The sequence below is a fragment of the Gymnodraco acuticeps genome, unplaced genomic scaffold (genome assembly GCF_902827175.1).
Source record: "Gymnodraco acuticeps unplaced genomic scaffold, fGymAcu1.1, whole genome shotgun sequence".
NCBI lineage: Eukaryota > Metazoa > Chordata > Actinopteri > Perciformes > Bathydraconidae > Gymnodraco > Gymnodraco acuticeps.
In genome coordinates, this window is record NW_022989770.1 from 63,277 (window position 1) to 90,776 (window position 27,500).

The 27,500-nt window shown below is 41.2% G+C and overlaps 1 protein-coding gene across 4 annotated transcripts in view; it reads left to right on the forward strand.

The window, feature by feature from the left end:
- LOC117548410 (membrane cofactor protein-like) overlaps nt 1–25,674 on the forward strand; it is a 43,855-nt gene extending 18,181 nt beyond the window's left edge. Inside the window, exons 7-9 of one of the 4 annotated variants that reach the window (XM_034219707.1) lie at nt 15,032–15,091; nt 20,047–20,226; nt 25,340–25,674. In XM_034219707.1, the coding sequence (XP_034075598.1) occupies nt 15,032–15,091; nt 20,047–20,226; nt 25,340–25,449 (350 nt within the window). In that variant the 3' untranslated portion in view covers nt 25,450–25,674. Of the gene's footprint in view, nt 1–15,031; nt 15,092–20,046; nt 20,391–25,339 lie in introns of those variants that run through there. The other 3 variants (XM_034219716.1, XM_034219724.1, XM_034219699.1) reach the window with 3 other exon arrangements.
- Nucleotides 25,675–27,500: the final 1,826 nt, after the last annotated feature.

Below are 27,500 nucleotides of genomic sequence, written 5' to 3' on the forward strand. Positions count from 1 at the left end.
ACCCACTTAACGGTTAGAAACTCAGCTAACTGACGATATGAACCATTTTTACCTAAACAAAACACAATTTTCACTAGAAGCGTCTAAATGAGCGCTGAGCGAAAAAATGCTAACACGCTTAGCACAGAACTCACGGTAGAAATACTTTATTACTAATCGGATCTGCACAAGCAAGATATCAGATTCCACTGATTCTATAGGTATTAGTATCATCACTGAGCGACAGGGGAAGCAAACACAGACATCACAACACGTAGCTTAACGGAGCTAAAAACGGGAAATAGTCTTACCTTTGCTGTTATTCTGATCAAAAGTCGTGTTCAATGGCATTAAAACGATAAAAACGCTGAAGGTTAATCCATAGTGTAAGGGAAACTTCTGCAGCAATGGAGAGTCAGGACTCAGAGAGACACGAGGAGAGTTGGAGCTTTGATGTCAAACACTGGTGTTTTATTACAAGTATCGGCCGGAGAATTTCACATCACAAGTCACAGCAGCCAGAGGTTCTGACTGCCCGGAGAGTTGCCACATCAATTCTGCCCAGTCTCTCTCTCGATAGACCTTTTAACTAGTTTACAGAGAGTTAATCAACAGCTGGGAACACTGGAGATATCCCCAACATCTGGAGACACTCAATCACTTGTCTGACTCTTAGGCTCTGTGTCCGAGAGTTGACTAGTCATAGACTGAGAAATATCAACATATGACTGCATTAGCACATTCCTTACGGGAGATAACAGAGTCAGGGTTGGTCGTAAACGTCAACACACAGAAAGGTTAAATATCTTAGGAGTAAGGAAGAATTATTCCCTAACACATAGGTTAATCCAATGTGTCTGTCACTTTGGATGATTACTGATAATCCATCATCATATTTATGGCAAAAACTGAGTTTTCATATATAGCTGCATGAGTGTATGACAGCTTCCGGTTTGGGGCATTCTGGCTATGCATCACTCATTCACCAATGGGTAATGTTTAGATGGATTTGAGGAACTTCCCCTTCATTTCTATTGGCTCTAACGGTTAAAAAGAGATGTCAATCGACCGTCAAATCCACCGTGGTGGTTTTTTTTTTCTAAATCTCTCTAAAAAGGTCAAATGTCACTTGTTTTGAATCAATCTTGATACAGGGTACTTATTATATGTTATAGTTTGGATTCCTAAAGCTTTTAGTCTACCTTACCATCATTCAAGGGTGGTTTCACTATAAGTAATGCTTTATGGACACTATAATTAACATTTTTTTACTATGTTCAATCTGAATTTACTTTCAAATAAAAAAATTCTATATTGATTCTGACTCTTCTACGTCCAACTCACAGGTTTATCATTGCTTTGAGAAAAAAGATTATTAATTTTCCCCTTTTAGAAGATATGGTCCTTTGTTCTGAGAATGTCATTTTCGAGCCTGAGACCTGGAACACAGGCTCAGGGCTAAACAGGTTAAACATCTTATGTTTATATTAATATCTTTATTTGATCCTTTCATTGGATGTCTGCACCCTCTTACTCTCGCCGTGCACCCTCAAACCAAAATGCAGGTTTTCCCTGTAAAATGTTAAAGTGATGCCAGAAAACAATATTCCTGCTCGTCAGAAACTGAATAATGACGTCAGGCGGCAGAGACAGCTTAATTACGGGATGGATGTCCGGTGGGTCTGACACTGAAACTGAGATTTTTGTTTCTTTTTCCTTTTCTCTGTAGAGGAAGTAAAGAAACCTCTGGATTTATTTGTTGTTTGAGGAGCAACATATGACTCAGCAGTAGGGATGGGTTTCTTTTTTTTTATCGGTACCCGGTATTTTTCGATACTCTATCGATACTTTTCAAAAGTGGATAATATCGTCTGTTAGCTGAGTTTTCTTCCCGTTAAGTGGGTATGACATATGAATAGGTTGTTCAATGTTAAGAAGCCTTGAGACGCTGTTTCTTGCAAGATGTTGCGTCTGCCCCCGGGAGTCTCACAACAACAAGAGCGCTGTTAGGAGAGATGACGAGTGGCATCACAGTGGCCAATCAGAGGGGTACTCAAACCGGATATGTCACACAGGATGAGGGTTCCCAACCAACCAGAATTGTTTCATCTAAGGAAGTAGCGTAATTCATATACCGATAGCAGCACCGTTTGTCCAGCGGCTTAACGGTATACCGATACCGTCCAATCGGCTACCGGTACTGACTTAGTACCGGTTCTCGATACCCATCCCTACTCAGCAGCTTTAAGACATGAAGACACTTTTATTCACTTCACTTCATTTAACATGTTCCCATTGCATCTCAGCTCTGACTCTAATTTACTCTAAATCAGTTGTTTTTGGACATTTTTCTGAATTTCCTTCCTGTGTATTTTGATGTTCTTTCAGAGGTAGATTGTAAGGAGCCAGTTGTTGAGGTTCGGTCATTGGGATTCGGGGTCGCGGGGCCCCTACACTTACAAGGCTACCGTCACGTTCAAGTGCAACGAGGGGTACAGGATGACAAATTCTGCCACCATAATCTGTGGGATCAACGAACTGTGGGAGCCTGCACTCCCAAAATGTGAAGGTGAGTCTCAAAGAAAATCCTATTTAGATAAACCTGGGGAGTTTCAATTAGGGCTGCGCTATAGAGCGGTGCAGGGAGGACGTATTTACCCTGAAGGAAGCTGCTGGTTCCCTCCACAAAAAGCAATAGGATTTCTCCATAGGATTTAGGAAAATAGCTGGAAATAAGGTCTGTGGAAAACGACCCTGTTTGATAAATGCACGTTTTGTTCAGCCGGATAATCTCCACATGTCTTCCCTACTTTTATAATGTTGGAATCATAAATCTAATGTCCAGAAGCAAAATGCTAACGTTATGCTATAAAGGAAGTACCTCAGCACCAAATCCCTCCATGACCCACCCCTTACCCACATCGATTCCTGTCTGACAGCTATTAAAACTTGGATGCAACATAACCTCCTCAAACTGAACAGCAACAAAACAGAACTCCTCCTAATCGGCTCCAAATCCACCCTCAGCAAGGTCACTAACATAACTCTCACCATCGACGGCACCATTGTTTCCCCCTCCAATCAGGCACGCAACCTTGGCGTAATCTTTGACCCCACCCTCTCCCTCGAACCTCACATCCGTCAAACAGTCAAAACCTCATTTTTCCACCTCTGCAATATTGCAAAAATCCTACCCTCTCTCACCCGCCCCGCAGCCGAACGACTAATCCATGCCTTCATTTCCTCCCGCCTCGACTACTGCAACTCACTTCTTTACGGCATCAGCACTACATCCCTCAACAGACTCCAACGGGTTCAAAATGCAGCTGCACGTCTCCTCTCGCATACCAAACCATGGCATCACATCACCCCAGTCCTCAAAGACCTCCACTGGCTTCCTGTCTCCCATCGCATCAACTACAAAGTTCTGGTCCTCACCTACAAAGCACTCCTACCATCTGGCCCCCCTCTTATCTCACAAACCTTTCTCACTGCTTATCAACCCCCACGGTCCCTCAGATCCACCGCAGCCGGACTCCTATCCATTCCCACATCCACACTCTGCAGCTTTGGGGACAGAGCCTTCTCAGTGGCAGCTCCTAGGCTCTGGAATCCCTCTCCCCCAAGATCTCCGTGACTCTGAGTCCCTCACAGTTTTTCAGTCCCGCCTCAAAACACATCTTTTCAACTCTGTCTACCCATAAGCCCCCCCCTCTCAATCAACTTCCCCTTGACTGCCTTTTTATTTTATTTTTATTTTAATTTTTAATTTTACTATACTTACTTGTTTGCCTGTCCTTGTCTGTCTACCCTCCCTCATACTGTAAAGCGTCTTTGAGTTGTGAAAAGCGCTATATAAATAAAATGCATTATTATTATTATTATTATTACAGCAGCACGACTTCAACGTCACGCCAACTTCAGATCCATATTCAAACACACAAGATTCTAAATGGAACGAGTTGAAGCGTTTTGTTTGAACAGTCTGCAGGAGGCAGGGACTTGCTTTCAAGCAGAACAGAAACTAACTTAGAGGAGTGTTTACGTGTTCGGCGTAATGACGTACAACGGCCTCCACGACTTCTGTAGTCCTGTTCAGCCACTTGGTAACAACCATCGCTTTCTCAGAGCACGTCAACTCTTCAGAAATCACCAGAGGGGTCACTGCTGATGGATTTAATGTCCTAGAACGAAACGTGATCCGTCTCTTCAATGCGTCTCAACCACAGACCTTAGTTCAGATAGTTTCCAAAACCCTATGGAGAGATCCCATTGGCTCTGAGACGAGGGAACAGGAAGTGGAGAAATGCTGACTCACTTCCTGGTTTTAGGACTCATTCCTGCACCACTCTATTAAGTTGAAATTAATTCTAAATGTGAACGTAAGTCTCAATGAAAATACCCAGAAATGTTAAAGGTCCCATATCATGGCCATTTCTACTGATCATATTTCCATTGTTGAGGTCTGCTAGAATAGATTTAATTTGTGCAATTTTCCAAAATCACATTGGTTTCTCAAACAGCATCTCTGTATAGTCTGTGTATTCACCAGGGGCCTCATTTATTAAGCCTTGCGTAGGATTGGCGTGGGAAGGTTGCTTACGTAGGACAAAGCAAATAAATACGCACCAACACTTTCCGATTCATAAAAGACTGCGTACCGGCACAGGACTTGCGTACGGCACCTCCTACACCGGTTTCCCTTTAAATGCGGCGCAGCTTTTGCGGGCTTCACGTAACGCCCATATTTGCCTATGAATAGTCAAAGAACCGCCCATTCATTCATTCATTCATTCATTCTGACTGACTGCATGAAGGAGATCGCAGGAAATGACGACAGAACAGCTAAAAAAGACATCTCACACCGTGTCAGATTCTGGTTATTTTGGGGAGGTGGAGATAAATCATATTGTTTGGTGGATGCAGTTTGAACCAGAGTAGCAGCATGGAGGTCGGATCGTCACCAACATAAATAAATAAGTGGTCCGAAAAAGGTTAATGACAAAAAGAATACACATAGCCTTCCTCAGGCAGTGTGTTGGTACCGGGGACAGGAGACCCCGCCTTGATGAGAGACTGTAAGAAGTGATCGGGAATCCCTCCGGAGTGGAGTCATGACGACTGGATCTGAATTATGTTTTTGTACTTGGTGGTTTGTGTTCCAGCTGTCGATCAGCTGTGCGCAGCGTCTCCACTGCAGCAACCCTATATCCACCAGTTAAAGGAAATACAACTAATGTGTTGTGTTATATTAGCTGTTAAATGTACCACATATGGTGTTCTTAGTTTCCATACCTCCTGTGTTTTACGAGCGACTTATCAAGTCTTGGCAAACGGCATAAAACATGATTAAACGTGATAGTATATAAAACCATGCTTGTATCTACAACCTATAGAAATGCAACACGGCGTCAGTTTAGACGTAATTCTGTCCTCCTGCTTATCATCATTTATGAGAACACATTTCATAACAAGAGAACATCATCGAGGGGTGATCAATAACATATCCGTATTTATTTATTTCTCCAGGTTATGTGTTTGTGTGCACTGAGGAGTCTCAAACAGGCGTTTCTTTCATCATTTTAAGATTGGCTTTAATCAATTTGTGAAAATGAATTCTTCATATATGATAAATGAGAGGTAACATTTTATTGATTGTTTGGTTCGGATCCTCTTCTATACATATATATTATATTGCAATATAAATCAAAAATAATCCCCAACAGTTAATTTCCTCCATGTCGTGCAGCCTTAGTCTGAACATGAGTCCACCTTTAGTCCAGAAGCACGCTCTGTGGTTTCCTGTTCAGATACATGGAGCTTTGGGGATTTTCTTTATTTCCTCTGTGGTTCCTCACAATCAGGAAGATGCCCCACTTTTTAAGAGACTAGTTTTGCCCTTAATCCAAATTATTTAGAGAAGGTGTTGGTATTTAATTTATATTTCAAAGGTTCATTATTACAGTTTTATTTTGTGTTTTATATGAAGCACAACGTACCATGCTGTTATAATAACATTCTTTATCAGCCTTTGAAACTGAAACCATTTTGGGAGGACAAAAAAAACATATTAATAATCATAATGTTTCATAAACGTGAGACGATTAGTCGACTAAATGCCCGAATTGACGACAATCGGGCGACTAGAGAAATGTTGAGTCGAGGGCAACCCTGATTATTTGTGATATTTGCACTAATTATTATAATGTATTATATTTTGCAGCGGGTACCAGCAGATACAACCACCACCACTAAAAGTCCTGAATCCACCACGAAGCCCACAGGTAGAGGCCATTTCAATATCTGTCTCGTTAGGGTGATCAATGATTATTCTGGGATGTTTGATCTGTTTACTGCTCAATGGTTGGATTGGAGTTGAGCTTTCAACGTGGATTTTCTGCTAATATTGCACGCAACGAGGGCTGTCTTATAGCATGTTTAAATATGCAAATTATCCATATCTCATTAAATATGCACATATTTTAACACATTTCAGGAATCGAAATCTGAACTTTGGATAAAGCCAGGTTCAAAATGCTCGTTTCATTTTGTAGTCATATTAGTATCTAAGGCTTTTTCAGAAGGGATATTGGATATCTCTTTTTATCACTCCATAAATCAGAAAATACTGTCCACAGCCCAAAAATATCCATTTTCGCCATGTTTTTAGGTATACAATGTTGTATAATTCAGGCTATGAATGATATATGAACAAACCCTTCTGTAAAAGCCTTCATAATATTGATAGGAATATAACTGGAAGGTTTAGTGTATGTACGTGCTACTGAAGTTGAAATTTCGAACTCAGAGTAGGAGAAAAAACTCATTTTGAGAAAAACGACCTTTAAAGATTGCAGTGAGGCGCTAGCTAAACCCTCCTGTTCTTTGGATGACAGCTTGCGCCTCGACGCACTCTGTGAAGGTATTTCATGTTCGGGGTCATTTGTTTTTTGTATAACCTTGCTTCGTGCAAGTGACAATTGTTGTTGTCTTCTCTGTGAACGTTTTTTTTCGCCGTTCTTTTGCCATTTTGAGATTTCAATTTCTAGCGGAAAGCTAACCAGGAAGTGTTTTAGCACACCACGTGACGCATCTGAACGAATCACGTTGTCAGAAATTGACACCAGCCAATGAGATTTCGTTTCTTGGTTTAAGACCCCTTTGTGCTTTCACGATTGGTTGCTGATACAAAGGAAATGACCATATTTGGATCCGATGCGATTGTGCAGGAGAGACACAGCTTTCCAGCGATACCTCTGTTGACATGGTGCACACAGCGGTCGCAGTACTTTATGTTACGTTAGAATGCTAACTTTGGTGAATTTAGGAGAAATCTACAGACGCAAATAGAGAAACTATAGTAAAATAACACTTAAATGTGTATTTTGTACGTTTTCCTTCCAAAAGCCTGAAAGAAACACGTTGTGGAATCAAAATAGCACAAAATCTCAAAATTGACCAGTACTTGAAAAACGATGTTTTTGCCTGCCGTGTCTCGCCTTAAACCCAAATACCTGTACTTTCTACTTCTTACATGTTGAACTCAAATACCTGTACTTTCTACTTCTTACATGTTGAACCCAAATACCTGTACTTTCTACTTCTTACATGTTGAACTCAAATACCTGTACTTTCTACTTCTTACATGTTGAACTCAAATACCTGTACTTTCTACTTCTTACATGTTGAACCCAAATACCTGTACTTTCTACTTCTTACATGTTGAACTCAAATACCTTTACTTTCTACTTCTTACATGTAACCTGTACTTTCTACTTCTTACATGTTGAACTCAAATACCTGTACTTTCTACTTCTCACATGTTGAACACAAATACCTGTACTTTCTACTTCTTACATGTTGAACCCAAATACCTGTACTTTCTACTTCTTACATGTTGAACTCAAATACCTGTACTTTCTACTTCTTACATGTTGAACTCAAATACCTGTACTTTCTACTTCTTACATGTTGAACCCAAATACCTGTACTTTCTACTTCTTACATGTTGAACTCAAATACCTGTACTTTCTACTTCTTACATGTTGAACTCAAATACCTGTACTTTCTACTTCTTACATGTTGAACTCAAATACTTGTACTTTCTACTTCTCTCATTTCCCAAACAGCTGGTTCCTTTAGTCTGAATGTGTGTTTGATGCGTGATCATTATTCTTTAGAGTCATTGCGTGCCTATTGATTTGAACACGATCCGTGTATCCATCATTTCCTGGTCTTCTCTAAAGAAGAGGGACCAATGGAAACGTTGTCATGTTGCCGTTGTTCAGCATGGAAACATTCATTAGCTAACAATGACATTATTGTTCTATTAATATAAAGGGAGGTCAGGTACTCTTTAAAACAGCTGCTAGTTATGGGTACTTTCTACTGAAGTACATTTCAAAGCCTCTTTACTTTCACTTGAGTAAAGAAGTTTAGTCAGTACTTCTACTTTCACCAGAATATCTTTAAACACGAGTATCTGTACTTCTACTTGAGTTAAGGATACTTTTACCATCCCTGTAAATGACTACTAACATCAGGTCCCAGATCTCAGAGGCTGGCGCAAAATGATATCTGAGTTGGTTCCCCTGGATAATATACTAATGTTCTAGCGTATTTGCATCTGCTATGTGATTACTGAGTTTGTAACATAGAAACTCTCCGTCTCTTCCCATGTATTGAATGTTTCAGTGATGTACTGTCATCCTCCGAAGACTCCGACCATCGGCAGCTTCTATCCGGTCAAAGATGCGTATGAATACAGAGAGGTGATCCTGTTCTCCTGTCCTGAACCTTTCACCCTGAACGGATCGAAGTCTCTGTCCTGCTCATTTAAAAACCTATTCATGTGTCATACCCACTTAACGGTTAGAAACTCAGCTAACTGACGATATGAACCATTTTTACCTAAACAAAACACAATTTTCACTAGAAGCGTCTAAATGAGCGCTGAGCGAAAAAAATGCTAACACGCTTAGCACAGAACTCACGGTAGAAATACTTTATTACTAATCGGATCTGCACAAGCAAGATATCAGATTCCACTGATTCTATAGGTATTAGTATCATCACTGAGCGACAGGGGAAGCAAACACAGACATCACAACACGTAGCTTAACGGAGCTAAAAACGGGAAATAGTCTTACCTTTGCTGTTATTCTGATCAAAAGTCGTGTTCAATGGCATTAAAACGATAAAAACGCTGAAGGTTAATCCATAGTGTAAGGGAAACTTCTGCAGCAATGGAGAGTCAGGACTCAGAGAGACACGAGGAGAGTTGGAGCTTTGATGTCAAACACTGGTGTTTTATTACAAGTATCGGCCGGAGAATTTCACATCACAAGTCACAGCAGCCAGAGGTTCTGACTGCCCGGAGAGTTGCCACATCAATTCTGCCCAGTCTCTCTCTCGATAGACCTTTTAACTAGTTTACAGAGAGTTAATCAACAGCTGGGAACACTGGAGATATCCCCAACATCTGGAGACACTCAATCACTTGTCTGACTCTTAGGCTCTGTGTCCGAGAGTTGACTAGTCATAGACTGAGAAATATCAACATATGACTGCATTAGCACATTCCTTACGGGAGATAACAGAGTCAGGGTTGGTCGTAAACGTCAACACACAGAAAGGTTAAATATCTTAGGAGTAAGGAAGAATTATTCCCTAACACATAGGTTAATCCAATGTGTCTGTCACTTTGGATGATTACTGATAATCCATCATCATATTTATGGCAAAAACTGAGTTTTCATATATAGCTGCATGAGTGTATGACAGCTTCCGGTTTGGGGCATTCTGGCTATGCATCACTCATTCACCAATGGGTAATGTTTAGATGGATTTGAGGAACTTCCCCTTCATTTCTATTGGCTCTAACGGTTTAAAAAGAGATGTCAATCGACCGTCAAATCCACCGTGGTGGTTTTTTTTTTTCTAAATCTCTCTAAAAAGGTCAAATGTCACTTGTTTTGAATCAATCTTGATACAGGGTACTTATTATATGTTATAGTTTGGATTCCTAAAGCTTTTAGTCTACCTTACCATCATTCAAGGGTGGTTTCACTATAAGTAATGCTTTATGGACACTATAATTAACATTTTTTTACTATGTTCAATCTGAATTTACTTTCAAATAAAAAAATTCTATATTGATTCTGACTCTTCTACGTCCAACTCACAGGTTTATCATTGCTTTGAGAAAAAAGATTATTAATTTTCCCCTTTTAGAAGATATGGTCCTTTGTTCTGAGAATGTCATTTTCGAGCCTGAGACCTGGAACACAGGCTCAGGGCTAAACAGGTTAAACATCTTATGTTTATATTAATATCTTTATTTGATCCTTTTATTGGATGTCTGCACCCTCTTACTCTCGCCGTGCACCCTCAAACCAAAATGCAGGTTTTCCCTGTAAAATGTTAAAGTGATGCCAGAAAACAATATTCCTGCTCGTCAGAAACTGAATAATGACGTCAGGCGGCAGAGACAGCTTAATTACGGGATGGATGTCCGGTGGGTCTGACACTGAAACTGAGATTTTTGTTTCTTTTCCTTTTCTCTGTAGAGGAAGTAAAGAAACCTCTGGATTTATTTGTTGTTTGAGGAGCAACATATGACTCAGCAGTAGGGATGGGTTTCGTTTTTTTTATCGGTACCGGTATTTTTCGATACTCTTATCGATACTTTTCAAAAGTGGATAATATCGTCTGTTAGCTGAGTTTCTTCCCGTTAAGTGGGTATGACATATGAATAGGTTGTTCAATGTTAAGAAGCCTTGAGACGCTGTTTCTTGCAAGATGTTGCGTCTGCCCCCGGGAGTCTCACAACAACAAGAGCGCTGTTAGGAGAGATGACGAGTGGCATTCACAGTGGCCAATCAGAGGGGTACTCAAACCGGATATGTCACACAGGATGAGGGTTCCCAACCAACCAGAATTGTTTCATCTAAGGAAGTAGCGTAATTCATATACCGATAGCAGCACCGTTTGTCCAGCGGCTTAACGGTATACCGATACCGTCCAATCGGCTACCGGTACTGACTTAGTACCGGTTCTCGATACCCATCCCTACTCAGCAGCTTTAAGACATGAAGACACTTTTATTCACTTCACTTCATTTAACATATTCCCATTGAATCTCAGCTCTGACTCTAATTTACTCTAAATCAGTTGTTTTTGGACATTTTTCTGAATTTCCTTCCTGTGTATTTTGATGTTCTTTCAGAGGTAGATTGTAAGGAGCCAGTTGTTGAGTTCGGTCATTGGGATTCGGGGTCGCGGGGCCCCTACACTTACAAGGCTACCGTCACGTTCAAGTGCAACGAGGGGTACAGGATGACAAATTCTGCCACCATAATCTGTGGGATCAACGAACTGTGGGAGCCTGCACTCCCAAAATGTGAAGGTGAGTCTCAAAGAAAATCCTATTTAGATAAACCTGGGGAGTTTCAATTAGGGCTGCGCTATAGAGCGGTGCAGGGAGGACGTATTTACCCTGAAGGAAGCTGCTGGTTCCCTCCACAAAAAGCAATAGGATTCCTCCAGAGGATTTAGGAAAATAGCTAGAAATAAGGTCTGTGGAAAACGACCCTGTTTGATAAATGCACGTTTTGTTCAGCCGGATAATCTCCACATGTCTTCCCTACTTTTATAATGTTGGAATCATAAATCTAATGTCCAGAAGCAAAATGCTAACGTTATGCTATAAAGGAAGTACCTCAGCACCAAATCCCTCCATAACCCACCCCTTACCCACATCGATTCCTGTCTGACAGCTATTAAAACTTGGATGCAACATAACCTCCTCAAACTGAACAGCAACAAAACAGAACTCCTCCTAATCGGCTCCAAATCCACCCTCAGCAAGGTCACTAACATACTCTCACCATCGACGGCACCATTGTTTCCCCATCCAATCAGGCACGCCACCTTGGCGTAATCTTTGACCCCACCCTCTCCCTCGAACCTCACATCCGCCAAACAGTCAAAACCTCATTTTTTCCACCATCTGCAATATTGCAAAATCCTACCCTCTCTCACCCGCCCCGCAGCCGAACGACTAATCCATGCCTTCATTTCCTCCCGCCTCGACTACTGCAACTCACTTCTTTACGGCATCAGCACTACATCCCTCAACAGACTCCAACGGGTTCAAAATGCAGCTGCACGTCTCCTCTCGCATACCAAACCATGGCATCACATCACCCCAGTCCTCAAAGACCTCCACTGGCTTCCTGTCTCCCATCGCATCAACTACAAAGTTCTGGTCCTCACCTACAAAGCACTCTACCATCTGGCCCCCCCCTTATCTCACAAACCTTCTCACTGCTTATCAACCCCCACGGTCCCTCAGATCCACCGCAGCCGGACTCCTATCCATTCCCACATCCACACTCTGCAGCTTTGGGGACAGAGCCTTCTCAGTGGCAGCTCCTAGGCTCTGGAATCCCTTCCCCCAAGATCTCCTTGACTCTGAGTCCCTCACAGTCTTTCAGTCCCGCCTCAAAACACATCTTTTCAACTCTGTCTACCCATAAGCCCCCCCCTCTCAATCAACTTCCCCTTGACTGCCTTTTTATTTTATTTTTATTTTATTTTTATTTTACTATACTTACTTGTTTGCCTGTCCTTGTCTGTCTACCCTCCCTCATACTGTAAAGCGTCTTTGAGTTGTGAAAAGCGCTATATAAATAAAATGCATTATTATTATTATTATTATTACAGCAGCACGACTTCAACGTCACGCCAACTTCAGATCCATATTCAAACACACAGATTCTAAATGGAACGAGTTGAAGCGTTTGTTTGAACAGTCTGCAGGAGGCAGGGACTTGCTTTCAAGCAGAACAGAAACTAACTTAGAGGAGTGTTTACGTGTTCGGCGTAATGACGTACAACGGCCTCCACGACTTCTGTAGTCCTGTTCAGCCACTTGGTAACAACCATCGCTTTTCAGAGACGTCAACTCTTCAGAAATCACCAGAGGGGTCACTGCTGATGGATTTAATGTCCTAGAACGAAACGTGATCCGTCTCTTCAATGCGTCTCAACCACAGACCTTAGTTCAGATAGTTTCCTAAACCCTATGGAGAGATCCCATTGGCTCTGAGACCAGGGAACAGGAAGTGGAGAAATGCTGACTCACTTCCTGGTTTTAGGACTCATTCCTGCACCGCTCTATTAAGTTGAAATTAATTCTAAATGTGAACGTAAGTCTCAATGAAAATACCCAGAAATGTTAAAGGTCCCATATCATGGCCATTTCTACTGATCATATTTCCATTGTTGAGGTCTGCTAGAATAGATTTAATTTGTGCAATTTTCCAAAATCACATTGGTTTCTCAAACAGCATCTCTGTATAGTCTGTGTATTCACCAGGGGCCTCATTTATTAAGCCTTGCGTAGGATTGGCGTGGGAAGGTTGCTTACGTAGGACAAAGCAAATAAATACGCACCAACACTTTCCGATTCATAAAAGACTGCGTACCGGCACAGGACTTGCGTACGGCACCTCCTACACCGGTTTCCCTTTAAATGCGGCGCAGCTTTTGCGGGCTTCACGTAACGCCCATATTTGCCTATGAATAGTCAAAGAAACGCCCATTCATTCATTCATTCATTCATTCTGACTGACTGCATGAAGGAGATCGCAGGAAATGACGACAGAACAGCTAAAAAAGACATCTCACACCGTGTCAGATTCTGGTTATTTTGGGGAGGTGGAGATAAATCATATTGTTTGGTGGATGCAGTTTGAACCAGAGTAGCAGCATGGAGGTCGGATCGTCACCAACATAAATAAATAAGTGGTCCGAAAAAGGTTAATGACAAAAAGAATACACATAGCCTTCCTCAGGCAGTGTGTTGGTACCGGGGACAGGAGACCCCGCCTTGATGAGAGACTGTAAGAAGTGATCGGGAATCCCTCCGGAGTGGAGTCATGACGACTGGATCTGAATTATGTTTTTGTATTTGGTGGTTTGTGTTCCAGCTGTCGATCAGCTGTGCGCAGCGTCTCCACTGCAGCAACCCTATATCCACCAGTTAAAGGAAATACAACTAATGTGTTGTGTTATATTAGCTGTTAAATGTACCACATATGGTGTTCTTAGTTTCCATACCTCCTGTGTTTTACGAGCGACTTATCAAGTCTTGGCAAACGGCATAAAACATGATTAAACGTGATAGTATATAAAACCATGCTTGTATCTACAACCTATAGAAATGCAACACGGCGTCAGTTTAGACGTAATTCTGTCCTCCTGCTTATCATCATTTATGAGAACACATTTCATAACAAGAGAACATCATCGAGGGGTGATCAATAACATATCCGTATTTATTTATTTCTCCAGGTTATGTGTTTGTGTGCACTGAGGAGTCTCAAACAGGCGTTTGTTTCATCATTTTAAGATTGGCTTTAATCAATTTGTGAAAATGAATTCTTCATATATGATAAATGAGAGGTAACATTTTATTGATTGTTTGGTTCGGATCCTCTTCTATACATATATATTATATTGCAATATAAATCAAAAATAATCCCCAACAGTTCATTTCCTCCATGTCGTGCAGCCTTAGTCTGAACATGAGTCCACCTTTAGTCCAGAAGCACGCTCTGTGGTTTCCTGTTCAGATACATGGAGCTTTGGGGATTTTCTTTATTTCCTCTGTGGTTCCTCACAATCAGGAAGATGCCCCACTTTTTAAGAGACTAGTTTTGCCCTTAATCCAAATTATTTAGAGAAGGTGTTGGTATTTAATTTATATTTCAAAGGTTCATTATTACAGTTTTATTTTGTGTTTTATATGAAGCACAACGTACCATGCTGTTATAATAACATTCTTTATCAGCCTTTGAAACTGAAACCATTTTGGGAGGACAAAAAAAACATATTAATAATCATAATGTTTCATAAACGTGAGACGATTAGTCGACTAAATGCCCGAATTGACGACAATCGGGCGACTAGAGAAATGTTGAGTCGAGGGCAACCCTGATTATTTGTGATATTTGCACTAATTATTATAATGTATTATATTTTGCAGCGGTACCAGCAGATACAACCACCACCACTAAAAGTCCTGAATCCACCACGAAGCCCACAGGTAGAGGCCATTTCAATATCTGTCTCGTTAGGGTGATCAATGATTATTCTGGGATGTTTGATCTGTTTACTGCTCAATGGTTGGATTGGAGTTGAGCTTTCAACGTGGATTTTCTGCTAATATTGCACGCAACGAGGGCTGTCTTATAGCATGTTTAAATATGCAAATTATCCATATCTCATTAAATATGCACATATTTTAACACATTTCAGGAATCGAAATCTGAACTTTGGATAAAGCCAGGTTCAAAATGCTCGTTTCATTTTGTAGTCATATTAGTATCTAAGGCTTTTTCAGAAGGGATATTGGATATCTCTTTTTATCACTCCATAAATCAGAAAATACTGTCCACAGCCCAAAAATATCCATTTTCGCCATGTTTTTAGGTATACAATGTTGTATAATTCAGGCTATGAATGATATATGAACAAACCCTTCTGTAAAAGCCTTCATAATATTGATAGGAATATAACTGGAAGGTTTAGTGTATGTACGTGCTACTGAAGTTGAAATTTCGAACTCAGAGTAGGAGAAAAAAACTCATTTTGAGAAAACGACCTTTAAAGATTGCAGTGAGGCGCTAGCTAAACCCTCCTGTTCTTTGGATGACAGCTTGCGCCTCGACGCACTCTGTGAAGGTATTTCATGTTCGGGGTCATTTGTTTTTTGTATAACCTTGCTTCGTGCAAGTGACAATTGTTGTTGTCTTCTCTGTGAACGTTTTTTTCGCCGTTCTTTTGCCATTTTGAGATTTCAATTTCTAGCGGAAAGCTAACCAGGAAGTGTTTTAGCACACCACGTGACGCATCTGAACGAATCACGTTGTCAGAAATTGACACCAGCCAATGAGATTTCGTTTCTTGGTTTAAGACCCCTTTGTGCTTTCACGATTGGTTGCTGATACAAAGGAAATGACCATATTTGGATCCGATGCGATTGTGCAGGAGAGACACAGCTTTCCAGCGATACCTCTGTTGACATGGTGCACACAGCGGTCGCAGTACTTTATGTTACGTTAGAATGCTAACTTTTGGTGAATTTAGGAGAAATCTACAGACGCAAATAGAGAAACTATAGTAAAATAAACACTTAAATGTGTATTTTGTACGTTTTCCTTCCAAAAGCCTGAAAGAAAACATGTTGTGGAATCAAAATAGCACAAAATCTCAAAATTGACCAGTACTTGAAAAACGATGTTTTTGCCTGCCGTGTCTCGCCTTAAACCCAAATACCTGTACTTTCTACTTCTTACATGTTGAACTCAAATACCTGTACTTTCTACTTCTTACATGTTGAACCCAAATACCTGTACTTCTACTTCTTACATGTTGAACTCAAATACCTGTACTTTCTACTTCTTACATGTTGAACTCAAATACCTGTACTTTCTACTTCTTACATGTTGAACTCAAATACCTGTACTTTCTACTTCTTACATGTTGAACCCAAATACCTGTACTTTCTACTTCTTACATGTTGAACTCAAATACCTTTACTTTCTACTTCTTACATGTTGAACTCAAATACCTGTACTTTCTACTTCTTACATGTTGAACTCAAATACCTGTACTTTCTACTTCTCACATGTTGAACACAAATACCTGTACTTTCTACTTCTTACATGTTGAACCCAAATACCTGTACTTTCTACTTCTTACATGTTGAACTCAAATACCTGTACTTTCTACTTCTTACATGTTGAACCCAAATACCTGTACTTTCTACTTCTTACATGTTGAACTCAAATACCTGTACTTTCTACTTCTTACATGTTGAACTCAAATACCTGTACTTTCTACTTCTTACATGTTGAACTCAAATACCTTGTACTTTCTACTTCTCTCATTTCCCAAACAGCTGGTTCCTTTAGTCTGAATGTGTGTTTGATGCGTGATCATTATTCTTTAGAGTCATTGCGTGCCTATTGATTTGAACACGATCCGTGTATCCATCATTTCCTGGTCTTCTCTAAAGAAGAGGGACCAATGGAAACGTTGTCATGTTGCCGTTGTTCAGCATGGAAACATTCATTAGCTAACAATGACATTATTGTTCTATTAATATAAAGGGAGGTCAGGTACTCTTTAAAACAGCTGCTAGTTATGGGTACTTTCTACTGAAGTACATTTCAAAGCCTCTTTACTTTCACTTGAGTAAAGAAGTTTAGTCAGTACTTCTACTTTCACCAGAATATCTTTAAACACGAGTATCTGTACTTCTACTTGAGTTAAGGATACTTTTACCATCCCTGTAAATGACTACTAACATCAGGTCCCAGATCTCAGAGGCTGGCGCAAAATGATATCTGAGTTGGTTCCCCTGGATAATATACTAATGTTTCTAGCGTATTTGCATCTGCTATGTGATTACTGAGTTTGTAACATAGAAACTCTCCGTCTCTTCCCATGTATTGAATGTTTCAGTGATGTACTGTCATCCTCCGAAGACTCCGACCATCGGCAGCTTCTATCCGGTCAAAGATGCGTATGAATACAGAGAGGTGATCCTGTTCTCCTGTCCTGAACCTTTCACCCTGAACGGATCGAAGTCTCTGTCCTGCTCATTTAAAAACCTATTCATGTGTCATACCCACTTAACGGTTAGAAACTCAGCTAACTGACGATATGAACCATTTTTACCTAAACAAAACACAATTTTCACTAGAAGCGTCTAAATGAGCGCTGAGCGAAAAAATGCTAACACGCTTAGCACAGAACTCACGGTAGAAATACTTTATTACTAATCGGATCTGCACAAGCAAGATATCAGATTCCACTGATTCTATAGGTATTAGTATCATCACTGAGCGACAGGGGAAGCAAACACAGACATCACAACACGTAGCTTAACGGAGCTAAAAACGGGAAATAGTCTTACCTTTGCTGTTATTCTGATCAAAAGTCGTGTTCAATGGCATTAAAACGATAAAAACGCTGAAGGTTAATCCATAGTGTAAGGGAAACTTCTGCAGCAATGGAGAGTCAGGACTCAGAGAGACACGAGGAGAGTTGGAGCTTTGATGTCAAACACTGGTGTTTTATTACAAGTATCGGCCGGAGAATTTCACATCACAAGTCACAGCAGCCAGAGGTTCTGACTGCCCGGAGAGTTGCCACATCAATTCTGCCCAGTCTCTCTCTCGATAGACCTTTTAACTAGTTTACAGAGAGTTAATCAACAGCTGGGAACACTGGAGATATCCCCAACATCTGGAGACACTCAATCACTTGTCTGACTCTTAGGCTCTGTGTCCGAGAGTTGACTAGTCATAGACTGAGAAATATCAACATATGACTGCATTAGCACATTCCTTACGGGAGATAACAGAGTCAGGGTTGGTCGTAAACGTCAACACACAGAAAGGTTAAATATCTTAGGAGTAAGGAAGAATTATTCCCTAACACATAGGTTAATCCAATGTGTCTGTCACTTTGGATGATTACTGATAATCCATCATCATATTTATGGCAAAAACTGAGTTTTCATATATAGCTGCATGAGTGTATGACAGCTTCCGGTTTGGGGCATTCTGGCTATGCATCACTCATTCACCAATGGGTAATGTTTAGATGGATTTGAGGAACTTCCCCTTCATTTCTATTGGCTCTAACGGTTAAAAAGAGATGTCAATCGACCGTCAAATCCACCGTGGTGTTTTTTTTTTCTTCTAAATCTCTCTAAAAAGGTCAAATGTCACTTGTTTTGAATCAATCTTGATACAGGGTACTTATTATATGTTATAGTTTGGATTCCTAAAGCTTTTAGTCTACCTTACCATCATTCAAGGGTGGTTTCACTATAAGTAATGCTTTATGGACACTATAATTAAAAATGTTTTACTATGTTCAATCTGAATTTACTTTCAAATAAAAAAATTCTATATTGATTCTGACTCTTCTACGTCCAACTCACAGGTTTATCATTGCTTTGAGAAAAAAGATTATTAATTTTCCCCTTTTAGAAGATATGGTCCTTTGTTCTGAGAATGTCATTTTCGAGCCTGAGACCTGGAACACAGGCTCAGGGCTAAACAGGTTAAACATCTTATGTTTATATTAATATCTTTATTTGATCCTTTTATTGGATGTCTGCACCCTCTTACTCTCGCCGTGCACCCTCAAACCAAAATGCAGGTTTTCCCTGTAAAATGTTAAAGTGATGCCAGAAAACAATATTCCTGCTCGTCAGAAACTGAATAATGACGTCAGGCGGCAGAGACAGCTTAATTACGGGATGGATGTCCGGTGGGTCTGACACTGAAACTGAGATTTTTGTTTCTTTTCCTTTTCTCTGTAGAGGAAGTAAAGAAACCTCTGGATTTATTTGTTGTTTGAGGAGCAACATATGACTCAGCAGTAGGGATGGGTTTCGTTTTTTTTATCGGTACCGGTATTTTTCGATACTCTTATCGATACTTTTCAAAAGTGGATAATATCGTCTGTTAGCTGAGTTTCTTCCCGTTAAGTGGGTATGACATATGAATAGGTTGTTCAATGTTAAGAAGCCTTGAGACGCTGTTTCTTGCAAGATGTTGCGTCTGCCCCCGGGAGTCTCACAACAACAAGAGCGCTGTTAGGAGAGATGACGAGTGGCATTCACAGTGGCCAATCAGAGGGGTACTCAAACCGGATATGTCACACAGGATGAGGGTTCCCAACCAACCAGAATTGTTTCATCTAAGGAAGTAGCGTAATTCATATACCGATAGCAGCACCGTTTGTCCAGCGGCTTAACGGTATACCGATACCGTCCAATCGGCTACCGGTACTGACTTAGTACCGGTTCTCGATACCCATCCCTACTCAGCAGCTTTAAGACATGAAGACACTTTTATTCACTTCACTTCATTTAACATGTTCCCATTGCATCTCAGCTCTGACTCTAATTTACTCTAAATCAGTTGTTTTTGGACATTTTTCTGAATTTCCTTCCTGTGTATTTTGATGTTCTTTCAGAGGTAGATTGTAAGGAGCCAGTTGTTGGGTTCGGTCATTGGGATTCGGGGTCGCGGGGCCCCTACACTTACAAGGCTACCGTCACGTTCAAGTGCAACGAGGGGTACAGGATGACAAATTCTGCCACCATAATCTGTGGGATCAACGAACTGTGGGAGCCTGCACTCCCAAAATGTGAAGGTGAGTCTCAAAGAAAATCCTATTTAGATAAACCTGGGGAGTTTCAATTAGGGCTGCGCTATAGAGCGGTGCAGGGAGGACGTATTTACCCTGAAGGAAGCTGCTGGTTCCCTCCACAAAAAGCAATAGGATTTCTCCATAGGATTTAGGAAAATAGCTGGAAATAAGGTCTGTGGAAAACGACCCTGTTTGATAAATGCACGTTTTGTTCAGCCGGATAATCTCCACATGTCTTCCCTACTTTTATAATGTTGGAATCATAAATCTAATGTCCAGAAGCAAAATGCTAACGTTATGCTATAAAGGAAGTACCTCAGCACCAAATCCCTCCATAACCCACCCCTTACCCACATCGATTCCTGTCTGACAGCTATTAAAACTTGGATGCAACATAACCTCCTCAAACTGAACAGCAACAAAACAGAACTCCTCCTAATCGGCTCCAAATCCACCCTCAGCAAGGTCACTAACATACTCTCACCATCGACGGCACCATTGTTTCCCCATCCAATCAGGCACGCCACCTTGGCGTAATCTTTGACCCCACCCTCTCCCTCGAACCTCACATCCGCCAAACAGTCAAAACCTCATTTTTCCACCTCTGCAATATTGCAAAAATCCTACCCTCTCTCACCCGCCCCGCAGCCGAACGACTAATCCATGCCTTCATTTCCTCCCGCCTCGACTACTGCAACTCACTTCTTTACGGCATCAGCACTACATCCCTCAACAGACTCCAACGGGTTCAAAATGCAGCTGCACGTCTCCTCTCGCATACCAAACCATGGCATCACATCACCCCAGTCCTCAAAGACCTCCACTGGCTTCCTGTCTCCCATCGCATCAACTACAAAGTTCTGGTCCTCACCTACAAAGCACTCTACCATCTGGCCCCCCCTTATCTCACAAACCTTCTCACTGCTTATCAACCCCCACGGTCCCTCAGATCCACCGCAGCCGGACTCCTATCCATTCCCACATCCACACTCTGCAGCTTTGGGGACAGAGCCTTCTCAGTGGCAGCTCCTAGGCTCTGGAATCCCTTCCCCCAAGATCTCCTTGACTCTGAGTCCCTCACAGTCTTTCAGTCCCGCCTCAAAACACATCTTTTCAACTCTGTCTACCCATAAGCCCCCCCCTCTCAATCAACTTCCCCTTGACTGCCTTTTTATTTTATTTTTATTTTATTTTTTATTTTACTATACTTACTTGTTTGCCTGTCCTTGTCTGTCTACCCTCCCTCATACTGTAAAGCGTCTTTGAGTTGTGAAAAGCGCTATATAAATAAAATGCATTATTATTATTATTATTATTACAGCAGCACGACTTCAACGTCACGCCAACTTCAGATCCATATTCAAACACACAGATTCTAAATGGAACGAGTTGAAGCGTTTGTTTGAACAGTCTGCAGGAGGCAGGGACTTGCTTTCAAGCAGAACAGAAACTAACTTAGAGGAGTGTTTACGTGTTCGGCGTAATGACGTACAACGGCCTCCACGACTTCTGTAGTCCTGTTCAGCCACTTGGTAACAACCATCGCTTTTCAGAGACGTCAACTCTTCAGAAATCACCAGAGGGTCACTGCTGATGGATTTAATGTCCTAGAACGAAACGTGATCCGTCTCTTCAATGCGTCTCAACCACAGACCTTAGTTCAGATAGTTTCCTAAACCCTATGGAGAGATCCCATTGGCTCTGAGACCAGGGAACAGGAAGTGGAGAAATGCTGACTCACTTCCTGGTTTTAGGACTCATTCCTGCACCGCTCTATTAAGTTGAAATTAATTCTAAATGTGAACGTAAGTCTCAATGAAAATACCCAGAAATGTTAAAGGTCCCATATCATGGCCATTTCTACTGATCATATTTCCATTGTTGAGGTCTGCTAGAATAGATTTAATTTGTGCAATTTTCCAAAATCATATTGGTTTCTCAAACAGCATCTCTGTATAGTCTGTGTATTCACCAGTGGCCTCATTTATTAAGCCTGGCGTAGGATTGGCGTGGGAAGGTTGCTTACGTAGGACAAAGCAAATAAATACGCACCAACACTTTCCGATTCATAAAAGACTGCGTACCGGCACAGGACTTGCGTACGGCACCTCCTACACCGGTTTCCCTTTAAATGCGGCGCAGCTTTTGCGGGCTTCACGTAACGCCCATATTTGCCTATGAATAGTCAAAGAAACGCCCATTCATTCATTCATTCATTCATTCTGACTGACTGCATGAAGGAGATCGCAGGAAATGACGACAGAAAAGCTAAAAAATACATCTCACACCGTGTCAGATTCTGGTTATTTTGGGGAGGTGGAGATAAATCATATTGTTTGGTGGATGCAGTTTGAACCAGAGTAGCAGCATGGAGGTCGGATCGTCACCAACATAAATAAATAAGTGGTCCGAAAAAGATTCATGACAAAAAGAATACACATAGCCTTCCTCAGGCAGTGTGTTTGTACCGGGGACAGGAGACCCCCCCCCCCCCCCACCCCCCTTGATGAGAGACTGTAAGAAGTGATCGGGAATCCCTCCGGAGTGGAGTCATGACGACTGGATCTGAATTATGTGTTTGTATTTGGTGGTTTGTGTTCCAGCTGTCGATCAGCTGTGCGCAGCGTCTCCACTGCAGCCTGTGCGTCTCAACCCCCCCCGCAGCAACCCTATATCCACCAGTTAAAGGAAATACAACTAATGTGTTGTGTTATATTAGCTGTTAAATGTACCACATATGGTGTTCTTAGTTTCCATACCTCCTGTGTTTTACGAGCGACTTATCAAGTCTTGGCAAACGGCATAAAACATGATTAAACGTGATAGTATATAAAACCATGCTCGTATCTACAACCTATAGAAATGCAACACGGCGTCAGTTTAGACGTAATTCTGTCCTCCTGCTTACCGCATCATTTATGAGAACACATTTCATAACAAGAGAACATCATCGAGGGGTGATCAATAACATATCCGTATTTATTTATTTCTCCAGGTTATGTGTTTGTGTGCACTGAGGAGTCTCAAACAGGCGTTTGTTTCATCATTTTAAGATTGGCTTTAATCAATTTGTGAAAATGAATTCTTCATATGTGATAAATGAGAGGTAACATGTTATTGATTGTTTGGTTCGGATCCTCTTCTATACATATTGGAGTTGAGCTTTCAAGGTGGATTTTCTGCTAATATTGCACATGTGAGTGAAGAAAAAAAAGTAGAACAAAAAAATATTTCCTTTTTTTTGGGGGGAAAAAAGTCAAACTTTTATTTTGAAGGCCCGATGTTCTAACGCTGTGCATGCAGTAGCATTGGAAGTACCGGAGACCATGAACGGTTTTGAAAACTTCTGTCACGTAGTGATCATCTTCTCAATAAAACATCTTTGCTGATGTTTCTTCGAGTCTTCTGGCCAATAAGAATCAAGAGTGTTGCCGGAAGTCCCCACGGAGAATAACTTTGCGGTAGAACTATTCTTTATACATCCACGGGTACAACTTTAGATACAAATGAACACATAATGAAATATGACCACCAGTTTGATGATTTACAGGTCACAGAACAATGGGGGCTATCTACCCTTACCCACAATTTAAAGTAAGTCACACAGACTCTCTCCTCTTTACTCTTCTCTCTGAGTGGAGCAGCAAGCTGTCAGAACAAAGTGAAAAACAAACAATGGCATAACATATTATAAATATGTCGGGTAGCAATAGATTTATTTATTTTCTTCTCAGAGTGTACCAGACTGGGTAGTTTACATGTTAGTATTTAAAAAAATCTCCTGGGGGAGAATCCCCCCCGACCCTTTTTATGTTAGTTCAGCTTTGATTCCATCATCTCATTAAACCTTATTTAAAAGCATACTTTAGTTCTGTGAAGGGATATAAGGGATATATGCACTGTACTTCACTTTAATTAATAATGTATGCTGAAAAGCGTATATATTACTGCACGATTTTTTGTTGAATAGATTTGAGTGGTTCAAAATTTCGGGTCGCGATCTATTGACCAAGTAAAAAGTGGGTCCCGAGAGAGTTGAGAACCACTGATATAGTGTTAGCTGTTGGCCATCAATCTTGTGTTTGTTTGTAAATACCATGTAGCATGACTTGCCTTCTGACATTTTGAATCCCCAGTTATATGACCACCTCTCCACTTTTTTAATCGCTCTAGCTTCTCCATTACGTATGGGGCATGTCTTCCCCTCATCCACATAGCCCCATCATCTGCGTGTAAAGCCCATTGGATGCATGTGTCTAAGCATGTCAACATGTCATTAATCAAGATGTTGAATAATATTGGACTGACTGCACTCCCTTGGGGGATACCATTTTCTATTTCTAAATAATTGGAAATATCTGCTCCAACCTTTACTCTAAATGTCCTGTCTGTTCAAAAGGCCCTTACCCAATTGAACATTCTCCCTCCAATACCCATTCTCCTCAAAGTGATCAGTAACCCCTCCCTCCACACAGAGTCATACGCCTTTTCAATGTCAAAGTACACTATTGCCATTATCTCTTTCATTTTCAATGTTTTCCCACGTCATTACTCACTCTTACTAATTCCACATCCAGAGGTGACCTATTATCCTGTCTCTTCTCCTTTTCATTCTCTGCTAGTAACTGCTGTTTTTGCTGCCTATGGATATCACTGAGATGCTCCCCACTATGTACTGCTGCAAGTGTCCTTCCTAACATACCTGCCTTCTCTTTATCTGTCACTGCCAGCCTCTCCCCATCAACCAAAGCTGGCATTTTAATGGATTTCCTTTTCCCACTCATCTGCTGAAACATGGACCAGACATCACCTAATGTTACTCCTCTGCCAATGGTAGAACACCATTCTCTCCATGTTCTCTCGTGTGTATTTTACTGTCCTTCGAGCAGCTGCCCTTTTCCTTTGATACTCTATAACATTATTTTGTGTCATGTTTCTTTAATTCTCTAAGTGCATGGTTTCGCTCTTTAGTAGCCCTGCTGCATTCCTCATTCCACCATGGCACCACTTTCTTCCTACCCTTGGTTGTTGTTTTGGGTATACTGTTCTCTGCTGCATTTAGTATATGTTGCGTTTTGTGGCTTGTAATGACCTCTATGCTTCCCTCTGATGTTAGCAGGTGTACCGACTCCTCACACCATATCCTACATTTCCCCCAATCAGCAAAGCACCACCTCACACAGAGCGAGGCGCGGCGCAGTTCCTCTGCACGGGCTGCGGAAGTGAAATGCTTGATGGGAAACGACTCGCTGGTATCTCGAGCTGAGCGCTCATTGGTGGTTTTTACCACGTGCTGGTGATGAAGCTCTCCCATTGGCTCGGCTAAAGTTTGTTGTCGTTTTGTGTCAGTTTTACCGCACTTCCATTCACATTTTTCATCATTGTTCCACAATGTTTATCATCATGAAATTAATATCTATATATTTTATACTAGACTTGCACTGCTTACCGTTTTCATACTTTATATATCTTAGCATATTCATACACACTGTTCATACTGCTCACAGGCTACTGTGTGTATCTAGTGTATTCATACCCCTCACTGTTTATTCATCATTCACTTTATTCTATATTTTATTCTGTAGATTGTGTACATTACTTTTCACTTTACTGCTTGTTGCACCTGGTTAGAAGCTAAACTGCATTTCGTTGTCTCAGTACCTGTAATATGTGCAATAACAAAAAAGTTGAATCTAATCTTGAGCAGGAACAAATGTATTTACTTAGTACATATCTGACATTAACGATTAAACACGTGTGCATTCTTTATAAATGCAAACCGAGTCAAGCCGACTCCGGAGGTGGCGGTATGCACCTTAAAGTTGTTTGCAATCCGTCAAAAAACCGGAAGAAGAAGAAGACGAAGACTTTTTGCAAAAACACTTTATTTACATATGATCAATTATACATTCGATCAATAAAGTGCTTCATTGTGCAATAAAATAAACGAATCACTGAATACATTAAAACCTATGTTTTAAAAACTTGTGCAAAGTGCAAATCCTCATCCACCACAGAACACACAATATATTCATAACACCAACGCTGTTTAAAAGCATCCAAGTCTCCAATATGTTTATAAAAACGATGCTCCAGCCAGAGTCTGGCTCTGATGTTGCACAGCCAGATCACTTTTGCCTCTTCCCCTTTCTTATTTTCAACCCTGTTTTTTCTACTTAAATAAATGGCCATTTTTGCTTCGCCAGAGAGGTAATTCAGGAGCTGCCACTTTTCCTTGTTCGTCTTTTTATACGGACCCATGATAAAAACACTCTGGGTAAAAGCTATACTAAAAGACTAGAAACCGATGTTAAAAGAGAGAAGAAACCTGTGTGTCTCTTGCACTCTGTGAGAACATGGAAAACAGTCTCTCTAAAACCACAAAATGGACACTTGTTAAAAACAGCAGGATTAATAATGGAGATAAAAGAATTACAGGCGATGGCAACGTGTAAAATTCTCCACTGGAGGTCGGCAGTACGTTTTTTAATGGGAGGTTTGTATAAAATCCTCCACTGTGGGCCTGGTCCGCTTCCTCTACCCAGTCTGGTGCTCCACACAGTGGAGGCCCTGTCCTTCAGTGCATTTTTGTTGGTCGTCTTTACAATGTTCATTACATTACATTACATTGCATTTAGCTGACGCTTTTATCCAAAGCGACTTACAATAAGTACATTCGACCAGGAAGACACAACCTTGAAGAAAACAGAATCATATAAGTACATCAGGTTTCATAGAGCCAAACATTTCAAGTGCTACTCAACTGGCTTTAGATAAGCCAGTCCTTTATTAGTATAAAAGTGCTTTGTTAATAGTTCTAACGCTCGAAGTGGAGTCGAAAGAGATGAGTTTTCAGTTTGCGCCGGAAGATGTGCAAGCTATCTGCCGTCCTGATGTCAATGGGGAGCTCATTCCACCATCTTGGAGCCAGGACAGCAAACCCACGTGTTTTCGCCGATGGGAACTTGGGTCCCCCTCGCAGCGAGGGCGCAACGACTCGTTTGGCTGATGCAGAGCGTAGTGCACACGCTGGGGTGTACAGTTTAACCATGTCCTGGATGTACGAAGGGCCAGATCCATTCGCAGCATGGTAAGCAAGTACCAGTGTCTTGAAGTGGATTCTAGCAGTTACCGGAAGCCAGTGAAGGGAGCGGAGGAGCGGAGTGGTGTGGGAGAATTTAGGAAGGTTGAAGACCAGACGAGCCGCTGCATTCTGGATGAGCTGCAGAGGTCGGATGGCACATGCAGGTAGACCAGCCAGGAGGGAGTTGCAGTAG